General features: G+C 34.4%; 1 protein-coding gene across 8 annotated transcripts in view; it reads left to right on the top strand.

The window, feature by feature from the left end:
* The window catches only part of GOLGA4 (golgin A4), a 156191-nt gene extending 144389 nt beyond the window's left edge, over positions 1 to 11802 (top strand). For 2 of the 8 annotated variants that reach the window (XM_058184113.1, XM_058184114.1), the window contains 2 exons: positions 493 to 556; positions 1558 to 11802. In XM_058184113.1, the coding sequence (XP_058040096.1) occupies positions 493 to 525 (33 nt within the window). In that variant the 3' untranslated portion in view covers positions 526 to 556; positions 1558 to 11802. Of the gene's footprint in view, positions 1 to 492; positions 557 to 1557 lie in introns of those variants that run through there. The other 6 variants (XM_058184110.1, XM_058184109.1, XM_058184106.1 and 3 more) reach the window with 5 other exon arrangements.
* Positions 11803 to 16534: the final 4732 nt, after the last annotated feature.

Below are 16534 nucleotides of genomic sequence, written 5' to 3'. Positions count from 1 at the left end.
AAAACAGCATTTAAAATTAAGTATCTTGGATTACCTGGAATTAACCTCTGCAGTATGCTAGTTTTTTTTTTTTTTTTTGTTTACATTTATATCCCGCCCTTTTCCGAAGACTCAGGGCAGCTTACAATGTATAAGGCAATAGTCTCATTCTATTTTGTATATTTTTTTTACAAAGTCAATTTATTGCCCCCCCAACAATCTGGGTCCTCATTTTACCTACCTTATAAAGGATGGAAGGCTGAGTCAACCTTGGGCCGGGCTTGAACCTGCAGTAATTGCAGGCTACTGTGTTCTAATAACAGGCTTCTTAACAGCCTGAGCTATTCCGGCCCTTATATGTTTTGCGGAACATAGACATACTGTGCTTAATGTTAAGAGTAGTATTTGTTTTGACCAATAGCCATAGCTAGAAATAAATATGCTTTTTCTGTAATCACATCTGCTTTGATTAACACACTAATCCAATAAGCTGTTCTCCTTCTGGCTTTATAGTTCACTTCAACTCCAGTGGTCTCTTCTGAATAAATCATCAATCAGTACTTTAGTTAGTATGTAGGTGAGTGTTACATAACTATTTGTTTTTCCTTTTCTTTCACTAAAACAGTAGTAATTTCTTCATGCCTTAGTGATCATGTTTCATTCTTAACTATTTTTATTTTCTAAAATAATTTTCCTAACTCCTTCTTTATACCAGTGGAATTTGTATATACCTGCAGCATACGATCAAAAGAAAGCATGCTCTAATAAATGAAAACAGAACTAATTAGCTAGAAGCCATTGCAATTTACAGTCACAATTTAAAAAGCAGAAGGGCAGTGATACTAAAACTTAAACAAATTATATTTATAGTAAAAATATATAGAGTTATTTTATAACATGAAAGCTATTATTTTAAAATTATTAATAACTACATTATTACAGAGATCCAGTTCACTGTAATGATTAAAGTACGAGGTTAAAATAGGAGACTTTAGTTACAGTCCTGCCTTGAATATAAAGCCAACTAGGTGACCTGCCAGTCATTTTCTCTCAGTTCTATGAAGACACAGTGGCAACCCTGAAATCTTGCCAAGAAAACTGCAGCAACTTGTCCACACAGTGGTCAAAAATCAACATTGTTAGAAGCCGGTAACAGAACCATCACATAAGCACACACAAAAGCTATTAAAACTAATGCCCCAATTCATACTAAACTTCAGAGAGGCATAAAGCACAAAAAGAAAATATAATCAGTTATAGGCTGCATGTAACTTACACCCGTGGTAATAGACACTTCCCTCCCTTGCAATGTGTTGTGTGTTACCAAATCAAGCTGTCTTATCACTGTTATTGAGACTGTTCCTTCATATGCTGTCTCCCTTAACTGCCACCGCCACTTTGAAAAATAACTGATTTGCCAACATGTTAGTGGCACTAATGATTAAGATTAATGTATTTGTCTTATAATTAGTTAGTTATATACTTACAAATATTTGTATGCCATGTATTTTCACAATTCATAACATTTCTTATCGTGTCTCTTTCCCCTTCCCACTTTTCTCTCCAATTCTTTCCTAGCTCTGGTTTTGACCCTCATGTTGAAGAACTTGCAATGTATGTACTTTATAACAGATTACACAACTTTGAAATCAGATCATATCCTCAAATTGGCTCTTTGAAGCATGGAGCAGACAGAATAGTTATTCAGGTTTCACCTGAGAAAAACACAGCAAGGAAGGACAGATTGACAATTGGGACTATAAATATGGTTAATTTTTTGCCTTTAAGAAAGATTGTTCATCAAGTGCTGTGTGTTTCATTTAGATACAATTTTCAGTTTAGCTTTATAGTTTTTTTAAAAGGAATTGAAGTATTTTCCTCCAAAAAAAATTTCTTTCACAAAAATGAATGATTCTATTTATTTTATTGTGGGTTTTGTTTCATATATTGCAAAATTATTTCAGACAATATGTAATACAAACTGAATGGGAGTTGGCTAGCTATTTTCTTTCTATTGATTGTTTATTGAAGGCCATTATTTTTAAGCTTTTGCTTATAATGAATCCAGAATGAAAGACTTCATTTATTAATATATAGCTTTTGTACTATATTTTGGGAGAAATACATTTACACGCCTATAATTTGTAAACTATTTACTTTTATTATAAGTTGATCTCTGATTGTTGGCAATACTAATCTTGCAGAGCTGGAAGAAAATAAAACTTTATTTACCGTACAGTGTTGCAGCCTGCTGTCCTTTTCAAAAAGTCAGGGCTTGATTATTAATCGATTTGATCATGTGCAAAGGCATAAGATTTTGCTTTTAAATGTATCTAATGGGAAGGATGCTTTTTCTAGATATAGATATGAACAACACAGTTCCTTGGCTGACCCACAATAGAATGCATTAAAGTAGGATATCTGTTAGGTTGGGGCAATTATTTGATCATTGGATAGTTACTGAATTGAATATCAGTAACTGATGTTTGCAATGAGTAATTCAGACCATACTTCTCACATCATAGGAAATAAAACCAGCAATCCCTCAATTCCTCTTCAGAATTGTAATTCTGAACTTGATCTTGAATTGCAGAGCACAAAATATTTCTTAGGTTGAAAAAATATCTTGATCTGTGAAACTTGCTACATATCTTCATATCAGTTGATATTTTAAATGCATTTTCAGTTTAGCTTTTAACTTGTTGCTTTATTTGGATTTCTCCTCCTACTGTTCCCACTCCCCCCTTGATGCACCAAAATAATATTAAATATTATTACATTATTTTAATACTAATTACAGGGAAGCTGTATGCAAACTACACAATAGGGATGTAAAAAAATTAATGCAGAAAATTTAAAACTTTGATGTTACATATACTGACAGCATCAAGAACACCCTATGCACAAAAATGGAAGGATACTTTGATTCCCACAATGGACGAATGGCTGCAAAAGTTGATAATTTTGCAGAGATGACTAAACTGACTGCTTTGATTAAAGAAAAGAATACAATTAGTTTTGTTTATACTTGGAAACTGCTTCTGGATTTAAGAAGCTTCTGGATTAAGATGAAAAAAGCATGGAATTTTGATTTAGGGATTAGATAGTTTGTGTTATGAAAATGACTACCGGTAATATATATTACTATGCAAAAGTAAAAAACTGAGGTTGTATGTTATTACCTTATTCTACTGCACCAAAAAGAATTAGAAGTCAATATATCTCTTTATCCTTTTACCCTACACTTTTTCCAATTCCCCTTCCCTCTTTTCCTATTATTCTCATTTTTCTTAGTATTTTGTATTTTATATTTTGATAAACTAATTTTATCACAAAAAATAATGAAAGCATCTGAAAAAGAATGGGACAGATACATTATTTTAAAATATCAAGCATTTTTTAATATGAGGATTTATTCAAAAGTATTCTGACGGAAAGTGAAGGCAGGTATTTACTTTGGCTGATTTTAAATACTGACTAAAATTAAGATATCTGAGTATGTTTGTACTATGGGATCTCCATAACTTTTCAGACAGTCCCTTTGGCATGTATAAATGGAGTGTTACAGAAAAGAATGAGTTTTGACTAAGAGATTTCTAATTTTGTGTGCTATGTATATTAGTATCGCTTGATTACTTGATGAACAATTTTAAAGCAGAAGTTAGTTCAAAATGAGTATCAATCCCCATATTTTTTAAAGAGCTCATTCAGGTCATATGAAAAGAATATTCTGCATCTAAAGATCTTCCAAGGAAAATTCCTGAAATAAAAAGAGCCTTACCCTGGGATTATCACATTAATGGTAAGTGGGAGGTATATGAATTGCCTTCTAATCTCTCATTTTGTGTCTCGATCCATCCATCCATCCATCCATCTTTATTATTTAATTCAGTATACATAAATTTACATCCCACAGTTTACCTTAAATACTTATTTGAATTTAAAACATTATGACAATCTACAATGCAAATCATTACTGTTTATGAATACTTCAAACAAGTAATTAATTAAAGTTAACACTTGGAAGCAAAAAAACAATGAAGGGCTAGTTCATCAGAAGGAAATGTTTGATAAATTCCTTGCTGTAGTGTTCAAAACTATTGTACGATGGCTCTTTTTATATTTACAGTATCATCATCAGAGCTGCTGAATAATCATATTAAAATAAAAGAATGAGCTAGATAATCATATTAAAGTAGAAGACTAAACAAAATTCTAGTGATGCCTATATTGCTATGAAATTTATTCATCAACATTTGCAAGGTAATGCTTTGAACTGAACCATATTGAATGAACGTTGGGGGGAAATCCCATGAGCCAGTAATATAGAAAGAGGATCTTAAGGTAAGATCAGAAAATAATTGACTATCAGAAAAAGGTTTGGCTGCTTTAAAAAAAAAAGACCCTAATATCTGGAGAGAATGTGACGATTTCACCAGGGCCAGCCAATAGCTAATAGGTTCTGGGATTTGAAGAAAATAGGGTCAAACTAGGATGAACATCAAAATATAAATATAAAACTTATAACAAAATATAAGTATAAAACATTTTATTAAATATAAATTAAGATAGATTCATGAGACTTTTTTGATTCTCACAATTTTGGGTCCTCTACCAGGGAGTTTGAGAGTTCTGCACAGTATCTTAACTTTTTCTAGCACTTCTGGACAGAGAACTCTGATGTTATTTCTGAGATCTGTTGAGCCATTCTCCCACCCTAAGAGTCACAGCCCCATGCCCTCCTACCACCATTGGAACCATTGTGGTCATTATTTTCCATATCACCCTTTACCCAAATTCTTTAATAGTACTTTTGGTAATGTGTTTATATTGTTCCACTATGTTGTAAACTACTCACTCACATAGAATACATCTCTCAGTTCTGGAATTAACTGCCTGCTTGTGTAGCACTTCCCCAGGTCTTCAAGTCTATATGAAAGTTTAAAATGTCTGGGGCTTTTGATGAAATTTCCATCAAATTTGTGGGCAGATAAAATTGGACGAAGAGTCTCTCTTAATTTCATCCTAAACTTCTCCAGCTATTTCTTCAAGAAGAAGAAAAGTTTTTAACAATAATTCTATTCAAAAACCCTAGCAGAAAGAATTTCCTCAGGATATCTTCTCGAGTGTTGATTCAAGCCAAGAAGGCTGAAGATGATGGGAGAAAGGATTGAATGGTGACAGGCAAGAAAGTCACATAAATTATGGTTTTACTGTAACACAGAGAAGCCTACATGTCAATATGAGCATTTTTCTCTTCTCTTTTGAAAGGATTTCTAAAGCAAATTCATCTTGACATGAGAAGAAGTAGTAGGAAAATATTCTATTAGTCTATTTCAGTGAAGATCTCACTTGGAAAATCAACACAACCCAGGTGGCTAGAAAGGCCCAACAGAGACTCCACTTCCTTAGAGTCTTGGGAAAAAACAAAGTGGAACAGCAATCAATTACCTCCTTTTACCAGACCACCATAAAAAGCATCTTCACTCTGCATTACAGTGTGGTATGCTGGCTTGACATCCACGGACAGAAAAACATTACAGAGGATGGTTAGCACAGTACGAAACATCAGCTGTGCCCGATACCACTAGATGACATTGCTAGGGCTCGCTCCCTTAGAAGAGTGAAGAAAATCCTCAGGGACAACTCATACCCTGATTGGCACTTCTTTGCTCTTCTATCATCAAGAAGTGTAAGGACCAGCTTCTCTCCCCCTCCTTCCAAAAAAGTATGAACTCTTGAGAACATTGTATTTCAAATGGAACCTTTTATTGAAAGGGATGAAAGCAAGTCAAAACTCCAATGTGAACAGGCAATTTATGACAAAACAACTGCAGATAATGGATTTTGGGGAGATATTTATAAATACTATAAAACCAATTTATGATAGACAATCAGCTAAGATAATGATGAATGGAGAAATGACAGAAAATGTTAATATAACAAAGGGTATAAGACAAGGATGTCCTTTATCTACATAGCGAGAGCTTGAGAAGGATTCCATGGATGAGAATCCTCAAGGGGAAAACAACTCAAGAAGCTTGGAAAATTTTGAAAAGTGAGATTATAAAAGCCCAGTCTAGCATACTACCAACAAAGAAGAAAAATAATAGATCTCAAAAGCAACCAGCATGGATGCATAAAGAACTATCTGACAAATTAAAAGACAAAAAGGACAAGTATAAAAAGTGGAAAGGGGGGCAAATAACTAAGGCAGAATATCAGCAAATAGGCCGAGCCTGTAAAGATGAAGTGAGGAAAGCTAAGGCTCACAATGAACAAAGGCTAGCAACAAAAGTAAAACATAACAAAACAAGCTTCTTCCAACATGTTAAAAACAAGAAAAAAGTCAAGGAAAATTGGCCCATTGCTGGGAAAAAGTGGCAAGAAGGTGACACGCAAGAGGGAGAAAGCAGATCTACTTAACTCTTTTTTGCATCTGTCTTTACACAAAAGGAAAAAACAATCCAACCTATCAAAAACAGCACCACAAAAAACAGATTAGGAACGCAAGTTAAAATAGGGGAAAAAATGATAAGTGAACACCTGTCTACCCTAGATGAGTTCAAATCACTGGGACCAGATGGATTACACCCCAAGATTCTGAAGGAACTGACGGACAAGATCTCAGAACCACTGAACTATATCTTTCAAAGATCCTGGAGCACAGGGGAACTGCCAGAGGACTGGAAAAAAGCTGATGTAGTTCCCATCTTCAAAAAAGGAAAAAAAATAGATCCAGGAAACTACAGAGCTATCAGCCTGACCCCAATACCAGGGAAGATTCTGGAAAAGATAATCAAGCAACAAATCACCGAACACCTAGAAGCAAATAAAGTAATAATCAAAAGCCAACAAGGGTGTGTCAAAAACAGATCATGCTAGACTAATCTTATTGCATTTTTTGACAGTGACAAAATTAGTGGACCAGATGAATGCTGTCGATATAATTTACTTGGACTTCAGTAAAACATTTGATAAAGTAGACCATAACCTACTACTAGATAAAGTAGAAAAGTGTGGGTTAGACAACACCACCTCCAGATGGATTCATAACCGGCTGACCAACCGCACTCAACGTGTAGTCCTCAATGGAACTATATCCACATGGAGGGAAGTATGCAGTGGAGTATCCCAAGGCTCTGTTTTAGTCCCAGTATGCTTCAACATCTTCATCAATGACTTGGACAAGGAGATAGATGGGGAACTCATCAAATTTGCAGATGACACCAAACTGGCAGGAATAGCCAACACTCCAGAAGATAGGCTCAAGATACAGAAGGATCTTGACAGACTTAAACATTGGACGCTATCTAACAAAATGAAATTCAACAGTGAAAAAAGTAAGGTTCTATAGGCAAAGAAAAACAAAAAACAAAATGCACAGGTACTGGATATATGGTACCTTGCTCAATAGTAGCAACTGTGAGAAGGATCTTGGAGTCCTAGTGGACAACCATTTAGATATGAGCCAGCAGTGTGCAGCAGCTGCCAAAAAAGCCAACACAGTTCTGGGCTGCATAAAAAGAGGGATAGAATCAAGAATATGTGAAGTGTTAATACCACTTTATAATGCCTTGGTAAGGCCACATTTGGAATATTGCATTCAATTTTGGTCGCCACGATGTAAAAAAGATGTTGAGACTCTAGAAAGAGTGCAGAGAAAGAGCAACAAAGATGATTAGGGGACTGGAGGGTAAAATATATGAAGAAGGGTTGCAGGAACTGGATATGTCTAGTTTAATGAAAAGAAGTACTAGGGGAGACATGATAGCGTTCCAATATCTCAGGGGTTGCCACAAAGAAGAGGGAGTCAAACTATTCTCCAAAGCACCTGAGAGTAGAACAAGAAGCAATGGGTGGAATCAAGGAGAGAAGCAACTTAGAACTAAGGAGAAATTTCTTGACAGTTAGAACAATTAATGGAACAACTTGCCTGCAGAAGTTCTGAATGCTCCAACACTGAAATTTTTTTAGAAAAAGTTGGACAACCATTTGTCTGAAATGGTGTAGGGTTTCCTGCCTGGGCAGGGGGTTGGACTAGAAGACCTCCAAGGTCCCTTTCAACTCTGTTGTTGTTGTTGTTGTTATTACATTGTTATATATTTTGACCTTAGAAGTAGAAATATTAGGTGGGATGAAGAGATAAAAGTGATGAAAATTAAAAGAGTATAAATTGCAAGCTTTTGCTGATTCATTTTGGAAGAACCTCAAATAACGAGCCCCAAATTACTAGAACAAATAGAGAGTTATGAAAAGTTGTCTGGCCTAAAAATAAACAAAGAAAAAATGAAAATATTGGTGAAAAGTATTACAGAAAAACAAAAAAGAGAGATAAAGGAGAAATTAGATATACAAATTGTGAAAACAGTCAAATACCTAGGATTATATTTAATATCAAGATAAAAGAGGATAACTATTATAAATTAAAAGAACAAATTGAGAAAGACTTGGAGAAATGGAAAAATGTACAACTGTCATTTATGGGAAGGATTGCAATAATCAAGACGAATATATTGCCAAAACTATTATTTTTATTTCAGACAGTACCAATAAAAATTGAAAAGACTTATTTTCAACATCTTAACAAGATAATAAGGAAATTTATAAGGCAAGAGGAAAAAGAGCAAGAATAAGCATAAGAATGTAACAAGATGCAAGGTTACATAGAGGATTTGAACTGCCGAACTGGGAACTATACTACCAGGAAGCCGCATTGACTTGGATGAAGGAATGGGTTAAATTAAGAAATACAAGATTATTAACTTTGGAAGGACATGATTTACAATTGGGATGGCATGCATTCTTATGGTATGGTATAAAAAAGATGCATATGTACTTTCACAGACATTATATAAGAAATGCATTGTTATTGGTATGGGAGAAGGTTAGAGGCAAATACTATTTGAAAATACCAACATGGTTATCATTATTGATTTCATGTAATATTCTAATTTTCTGAGATTGTGAATTTGGGGTTTTCATGAGCTGTCAGCCATAATCATCAAAATTATGACAAATCAAGAACTATGCATCGCTTTGCATGTAATGAATCTATCTCATATATTGGTTTCACCTTTTAAGTTGCATTACTGAAATAAATGAACTTTTGCATGATTTTCTAATTTTTTTGAGTTTCACTTGTAAAGACAATCAATATAAAATGTTTTATAGATGGCACATGCCCCCTGAGAAACTGGCAAAAATGTTTAAAGATAAATTAGCTAAATGTTGGAAATGTCACCAGTTACCAGGATCTTATTATCATATGTGATGGACATGTTTAGAAGCTAAAAATATTGGAATAAAATTAAGACATGGCTAGAAGAAATGACACAACAACATACTGATTTAAAACCAGAGCTGTTCCTATTGGCTTTCCTTCCACAGAAAATTAGTAAAGAAAATATATATTTGATTATGCGCAAAATTGGAAAGCAGAGAAAATACCTTTGGAAGGGGAAGCAATTAAGAAAATTTTAGACTGCAGAAATGAATAGATTAACTTTGAAAATTAAAGAGAGGATTCAGAATATTTTAAGATATGGGGTCTATTTTACCATAAGCTAGAAAAGAGATATAGATAAATAAATTAATAGTTATGTAAGAGAATGGTATAAATAATTACATATATATACAATACATATAATAATATGTAATAATATGTAATAATACAATATATAATATTGTATTTCTGGAGAGATGTTGTAACAGATTAAGTGAAAATAAAGATAGAAGAAACAACAAGACAAAGCCACCTAAGAAACACCAAGATGACACATGGAAGGATTGATTGATGTATTAAGTGTTCATTTATGTATAAAATAAAATTAAAATTAAAAAAAAAAAGAAAGCAAGTCAAAACTCAAAGTACAGGTTCTGGGATTCCTCAAGGCATGCAGTTCAGGATAAAGGAAATTAGGAATCCCCTCCCAATTTTCCGATGTGGATTCCGACCAATCCGTTGGTGTGAAGATGAATTGCACCAGCCTCTCTGAGAAACAGATATGAAGGGCTTCTCAAGGTCATCCTACAATCCACTCGTTCCCCCCCCCTTTCATTTCCCGAGGTGTGAGAATTCTCTAGGCATTCCTGGTGCCAGGCAACAGTTATAAATCACGTTAAAGTTTATACAAAGGGGACCAGGCAAGAAATTGGGTACTTTCCTCGCTGGGCACCTAATCAAGGCGCTCCGTGCTGAAATCTCATAAAAGCTGGCGAAACAGCAAAAATCAGCTGTTCGTCGGCTTCAACTTCTCTCCCTGGGAGAAAGGGAGAGGATAGAGTGGCGGGAGAGTGGTAGATCTACCCAGGGGCTTGGCTTTGTTAAGCAGAGCCCCGGAGGGTTGAGTCCCACTGAAATCCTGCCGAGCTCCGAACTTCAGCACGCTCCTGCAGAAGCAGGAAAAGAAGAAAGTGTCCATCTCTGCCCAATTGATTTTTTCTATGGATTTCTACATGCAGACGAAATAAACGTGAGTGAACAATTATTGGATTGCAAGTATTTTTGACTTCCTGACTTCTACCCTTTAAAAAGTGAAAAAAATTTTTTTTCCTTAACTGACTGTTTAAAATGGCGTCTGAGAGGAAGTGAAAGTGAAGTGAAGTGAAAGTGGAAGCTGGCTGTGTAACTAAGAAAGGTTATTTGTGGATTACAACGAATTGAGCTCTCCTATACTTAAAGGGGAAAAGAAAAGTTTTAAAGTTAAATTTTGTGACTTTTAAAAACTGAAATGGCTACTAAACCATCTAAGACTGCTGGCAGAAGGGGATCTGAAGTAGCTTTGGAAGATACGCTTAAAGAGCAAGGGAAAATGTTTGAAGAGAGGTTTAAGGAGTTGATGGAAAATTATGAGAAAGTAAGAGAAGAAATGAAAGAGAAGAAATAAAAAAATTAAAAAAGATATTTCAATGGCTTTTCAAGGTTTGGCAAAAAGATTGGAGGGGTTGGAGGAGGAGGTGCAAGAAATTGCCCAGTCAAACCAGCAATTAGAAAATAAAATGGGAGGAATGCAAATAAAATTGGATAAAAATGAAGATCAGGTGGTGGTGATGCAGTATAGGATGATGGAAGGAGCTCTGAGAATTAGGGGGTTACAAGAGGAAAAAGGTGAAGATTTAAAGAAAATTTTATCAGAAGCCTTGGCCGAACTTATTGAATCTGACCCACAAGAGGTTGCTTATCAAATTGATAAAATATACAGAGTTAATTCTTGGATTGCTAGGCAGAAGAAACTCCCTAGAGACATTGTGGTTTACTTTGTGAAAAGAACAATGAGAAACCGGATCTTGCAAGTTGCATGTCAGAAAAAGTTGAAAATAGGAGATCAGGAGTTGAAGGTTTTGAAAGAGATTCCTCCCAAAATGCTAAGGGACAGGAAAGACTTTATATTTTTTACATAAGAACTTAAAAAGTACCAGATTCAATTTAGATGGGAAGTTCCAATTGGTTTGACAGTGTATTATTAAGGAAGAAGATATCATATTGATACTGTGCTTAAGGCCAAAGATTTTCTTTCTACTGTGCTGAAAGTTGAAATAGAAATAATAGAAAAAAGAATTCAAGAGACTCAAATGGGTGTGGAAGCTGAGGTGATTCCAGTGATGTTACCATCTGAGGAACAACCACAAGAACAAAGAGTGATAAGGGGAGCCCTCAGCGTAAAGAAAAAGAGCAACAAACTCAAAGTAAAGCTCAGGATCTTCCTACAGAAGCAGTGGGAGGAGCAAGGCCAAAGATACGGGAGGAGGATCTTCAGCTGATTGCTCAAAAGCTTCAGGAGGCCAGTAATGGCAAATAAAATTCTGACCTGGAATGTCAATGGTTTGAATTCATAATTTTTAAATTGTTTCAGATAATGGATTTTTTTTTTCTCTCAGAAAAAAAAAATCCATTATCTGAAACAATTTAAAAATTATGTGACTTGTTTACAAGAAACACATATTAAATTATCAGATCAAAACTACTTAATAAACTCAAACTTAGGTAAACATTTTGCTGCTTCAGCTTTGGACAAGAAAAATGGCATAGTGGTATATTTAAGAAAGGATATACCAGCTAAGATAATAGAGGCGGATACTTATGGAAGATATATTGCTATTGAACTTATATTAGAAACAAAAAAAGATTCTTTTGCTTGGTATATATGCACCCAATCAGCAACAAGAAAATTTTTATAGAATGTTGTATGATAAGTTGATTCTATGGGATTATAAATTGTGTATTATATTGGGAGATTGGAATGGAGTAATAGATACACGAAAGGACAAGAGAATAGCCTCTAAAAAGATACCTGCACATGCAAAGCTTCCTAAATCTTTCTTTGAGATGATAGAAGATTTTGAGTTGAGAGATGTATGGAGATTGCTGAACCTGGAGGAAAGAGACTATACTTTTTTTTCTGATAGGCATCAATCTTTTTCACATATTGATTTTATATTAACTTCTAATGATTTGCTTTCTAGGGTAAAGAAAATTAAGATATTTTCAAGATGTTTATCTGATCATAGCTCTGTTTGGATGGAATTGCAATATGAAAAAGAAGGCAGAAGAACATGGAGATTAAATGAAAATTTGTTTAGATATCAGGATAATGTAAATCAATGTAAAAAGCAGATGAAAGAATTTTTTTGATTAAAATCTGAATAAGGGAACATCGATAGAAATGGTGTGGGATGCTAGTAAGATCTTTATGAGAGGAATATTAATATATATTAATAATAGAGAAATAAGCAACAAAGACAACGTAGATATCTAGAAGAGGAAATTTATAAGAAACAACAACTATTAATACATAATCCATATGACCAAAAACTTAAAGATGCAATAAAGATATTACAGAGTCAATTTAATATGATAATGGCTGATCAAGTGGCAACAAATATACAATATGCTAAACATAATACCTTTTGTAATGCAAATAGAACTGGTAGGTGGTTAGCATATACTTTAAGGAAAAAACAAAAGCAATGTATTATAGAAAAATAGAATATAAAGGTAAAGAGAGATATCAACAGAATATAATTAAGAAAGCTTCTTAGAATTCTATACAAATTTATATGCTAAAGATAAAATATTGAATATGGATATTGATAATTATTTGAAAGATTACAAGGTTAAAAGTTTAACTTTAGAACAAAGGGAAGGGGGGCGTGGCCATGACCGTGGTGGGGTAAGGACCTTTCCTTCACTTCACAGGGCTTATTAATGAAGATTTATGAGAATTTATGCCGTTTGGAATGCACTGTTATGGATGAAAGTTAATAAATCATGAAGTGAAAGTGTTAACAGCCCAGCAGATTGAATTTAAAACTGGTAGGTCATCTGGAACGGCTTGAATTAAGGAGTTTCTACAGCGTGGGATGACCGAGCCGGCAGACACGATAAGTTGGAATAAATTGCTGTGTTTTGTTTTTCCAAAATTAACTATCGTGTTCCGTGTTAAAAAAATTTTTTTTTCTATTGCTGAGGCTAAGGAGTGAATATTAAGGACTGAATCTGATAATGAGAAGAATTTAATTAAAGAGAAGAGAAACTAACTTTTTGTTGGATTGTTTGGCAGCAAGAGGATTTTACTGAGCGGATAATTTTTTCTTAGTTTTTTTTCCTCTTGAGAGCAAATTAATAGCTTGTTTATATTACAGAAAAAAAAGGATTCTGCTTCGTTTAAGTTGGTTTGTCTTCTTTTCTGCTCTGCTGACGTGGAGGAAAAATGGCGCTGATTAATGTTAGCTGTGAAGTTCTGTGTTTCTTTGTGGAATATCCTTGAACTTGAGAGATAACAGTGCAAATAAGCCGCTTCGCTTCAATTAAAAGACTGTCGTCCTTTGATCTTCACTAAGACCCTCTGTAAAATTGGTTTGGAATCTTAGTTTGGGAAATTTTTTGGTTTTTTTCAAAATGACTCAACAACTTTCAGAAACGCAGCAACTTGCTGCAGCTTTAAATAAAATTGGGGAAAAAATAGCAGGACTATCAGAGCGTATAGATAATTTGACATTGAAACTGACATCCGAAATGCAAAATTTGAAGCAAGAGATGAATGAAAACTTTGCAAAACAAAAAGAAGAAATGATAATGATTAAAGATGAAATGGAGCAGATGCATGTGCATGAGGTAAAAGTAGATCGGCAAATTGGCAAAATATTTTATAAAAATGAGCAGCAAGATAAGAGAATTTGTCTTTTGGAAGAAGAGATGAGGAAATATAATTTGGTTATCAGAGGAATCTCGGAAGAAAAGGAGGATAAATTGAAACAGCGGGTTCTGAAATGGATTAATGATTTGGATACATAACTTACGTTCACAATAGCAGACCTGGCAAGTGTTTTTAGAATTGGATATAGAAGGCAAAATGGTTCTAATAGGAATGTGCTTGTCAGGTTCGCAAATCTTGGTGATAAGTTGGAAGTTATGGCCAAGGTGAGAGAGTTGGGAGATGCTTTGAAGTTTGAAGGGAAGACTATTCAAGTCTTCCCGGATATATCAAGAGAAGAAAGGGCATGGAGATTTTTTTTAAAACCAATCACAAAAGTTTTGAGAGATAATGGAATTAAATACAATTGGAGGCCACCACAACAATTGAAATTTTTTTATAAAGGAAGGATGCGTACAATCACCCCAGATATAGATGCATTATTATATTTACGGGAGCTTGGACTGATTGAGATGGAGGATTTAATGGAGATAAAAGATCAAATGCTTCAGATGGGTGGAACATACGCGGAAACATCAATCCCAGAAGAAGAAAAAGGGGCTATTGGAGGGCAAGACTCTAAAGGGTTAAAGAGGAAAGAAATATCACCTGTGTTGGTTGAACAGAAGAAGAGTCGTGAGGATACAGTAGGAGAAGAAGCAGATAAGAGTCTTGGAAAATAGGCTGAATGCGGGTCATCGCTATCCTTTTTGAGTGATGAATTTAAATAGACAGCCGAAAGAAGTGGCCGGGCATTGGCATCGCCCTCTCCCCATTCTCTTTATAGAGGCGAAACCGATGAGGATGTGGGGGAAGAAGATTGTTTGTGCTTTATTGTTTGTTTTGTTTTTTGTTTTTTTTCTGTTTTCTTATTGTTGTTTATATGTTAAATATAGGTTATATGGTAGTTTAATGTCGGGTGGTGGGCACAGAAAGGAAGATGCGGGGATAGGATTAAAAAATTTATATTTTAAATGGGAGTTATAAAATATTGTCATGGAATGTGAAGGGTACAGGGAATCAGATTAAAAGAAGAAGATTGGAGTTTAAGATTAAAAGGGATTTACCAGACATTTTATTTTTACAAGAAACCCATCAGAAATCTGAAGATTCAAATAGAATGTATATAAAAGGTATGCAAATATATGAAAAAGCATTTGGAACTTCAAAAGCTAGAGGAGTTGCAACACTGATATCAGATAGGGTGTACTTTGAAAAACATAAGGTAATTTTGGATGAAGATGGAAGATATGTAATAATTGTTGGAAATCTTAATGAGGAAAAAGTGACACTTGTTAATTTATATTTACCGAATGAAAAACAAAGAGAATTTCTTGAAAAAATAACAAAAATTTTGGAGAAGGAAAGTGTAGGGAAAGTAATTGTGGCTGGGGATTTTAATTTAATCAGAGATAAAATAGACAGTACTAATCCCACCCGCTGTGGAGGAGCAAATAAAATGGGGATTTTAAATATGTGGATGCTTCGAAACGGCGTGGTTGATGTGTGGAGAGAGGTTAAAGGAATTGAGAGAGTATACACTTTTTTCTCTAAGATATATAATACATATTCTAGAATTGATTATATTTTTCTTTCTAAAGATTTGTTGAATAATGTGGATAAGGTAGATGTGGGAATTTTTTTTTTTTTTTTATTGAAAGAGTTTTATAAAAAAACAAAAACATTTTTCCCCCTTTTTTCCCCCTCCCTCCCAAAAAAACAAAACAAAACACCCCTCCTCCCCACCCCGGCTTCCCGGGTCAATCACAAGGTAAAGTTATACATAAACCAAACATAGAATAAAATTTTCCCTTCCAATCCAAACAACCACATCCAAAGCTTTTCGTCTCCCAACCCCCTCCCCATTACATAAAATAACTAATAAATAAAATAAGGAGCTAGACGGAAGATACCGGAGGAGGAGCTTCCGTTGTCTGCTTCAAAGCTTCAGGAGGCCAGTAATGGCAAATAGAATCTTGTCATGGAATGTTAATGGCTTGAATTCAGCTCAGAAAAGAAGGAAAATATTTCACTACTTGAAACAATTTAAAAATGATGTGATTTGTTTGCAAGAGACACATATAAAATTATTAGACCAAAAATATTTAATTAATTCAAAATTGGGTAACCATTTTGTTGCATCAGCTTTGGAAAAGAAGCATGGAATTGTTGTATATATCAGGAAGGATTTACCAGCTAAGCTAATTGAGGCAGATATTCAAGGAAGATTTATTGCTATTGAACTGGTGATAGATGCAAAAAAGACTTTGTTGATAGGTATTTATGCACCTAATCAGCAACAAGAAAAGTTTTACAAAATGTTACATGAGAGGTTGACGCTCTGGGATTATAGTTCGTTT

Source organism: Ahaetulla prasina, chromosome 4, assembly GCF_028640845.1.
Source record: "Ahaetulla prasina isolate Xishuangbanna chromosome 4, ASM2864084v1, whole genome shotgun sequence".
NCBI classification, from domain to species: Eukaryota; Metazoa; Chordata; class Lepidosauria; order Squamata; family Colubridae; genus Ahaetulla; species Ahaetulla prasina.
This window is presented reverse-complemented; position numbering and strand designations above follow the sequence as displayed.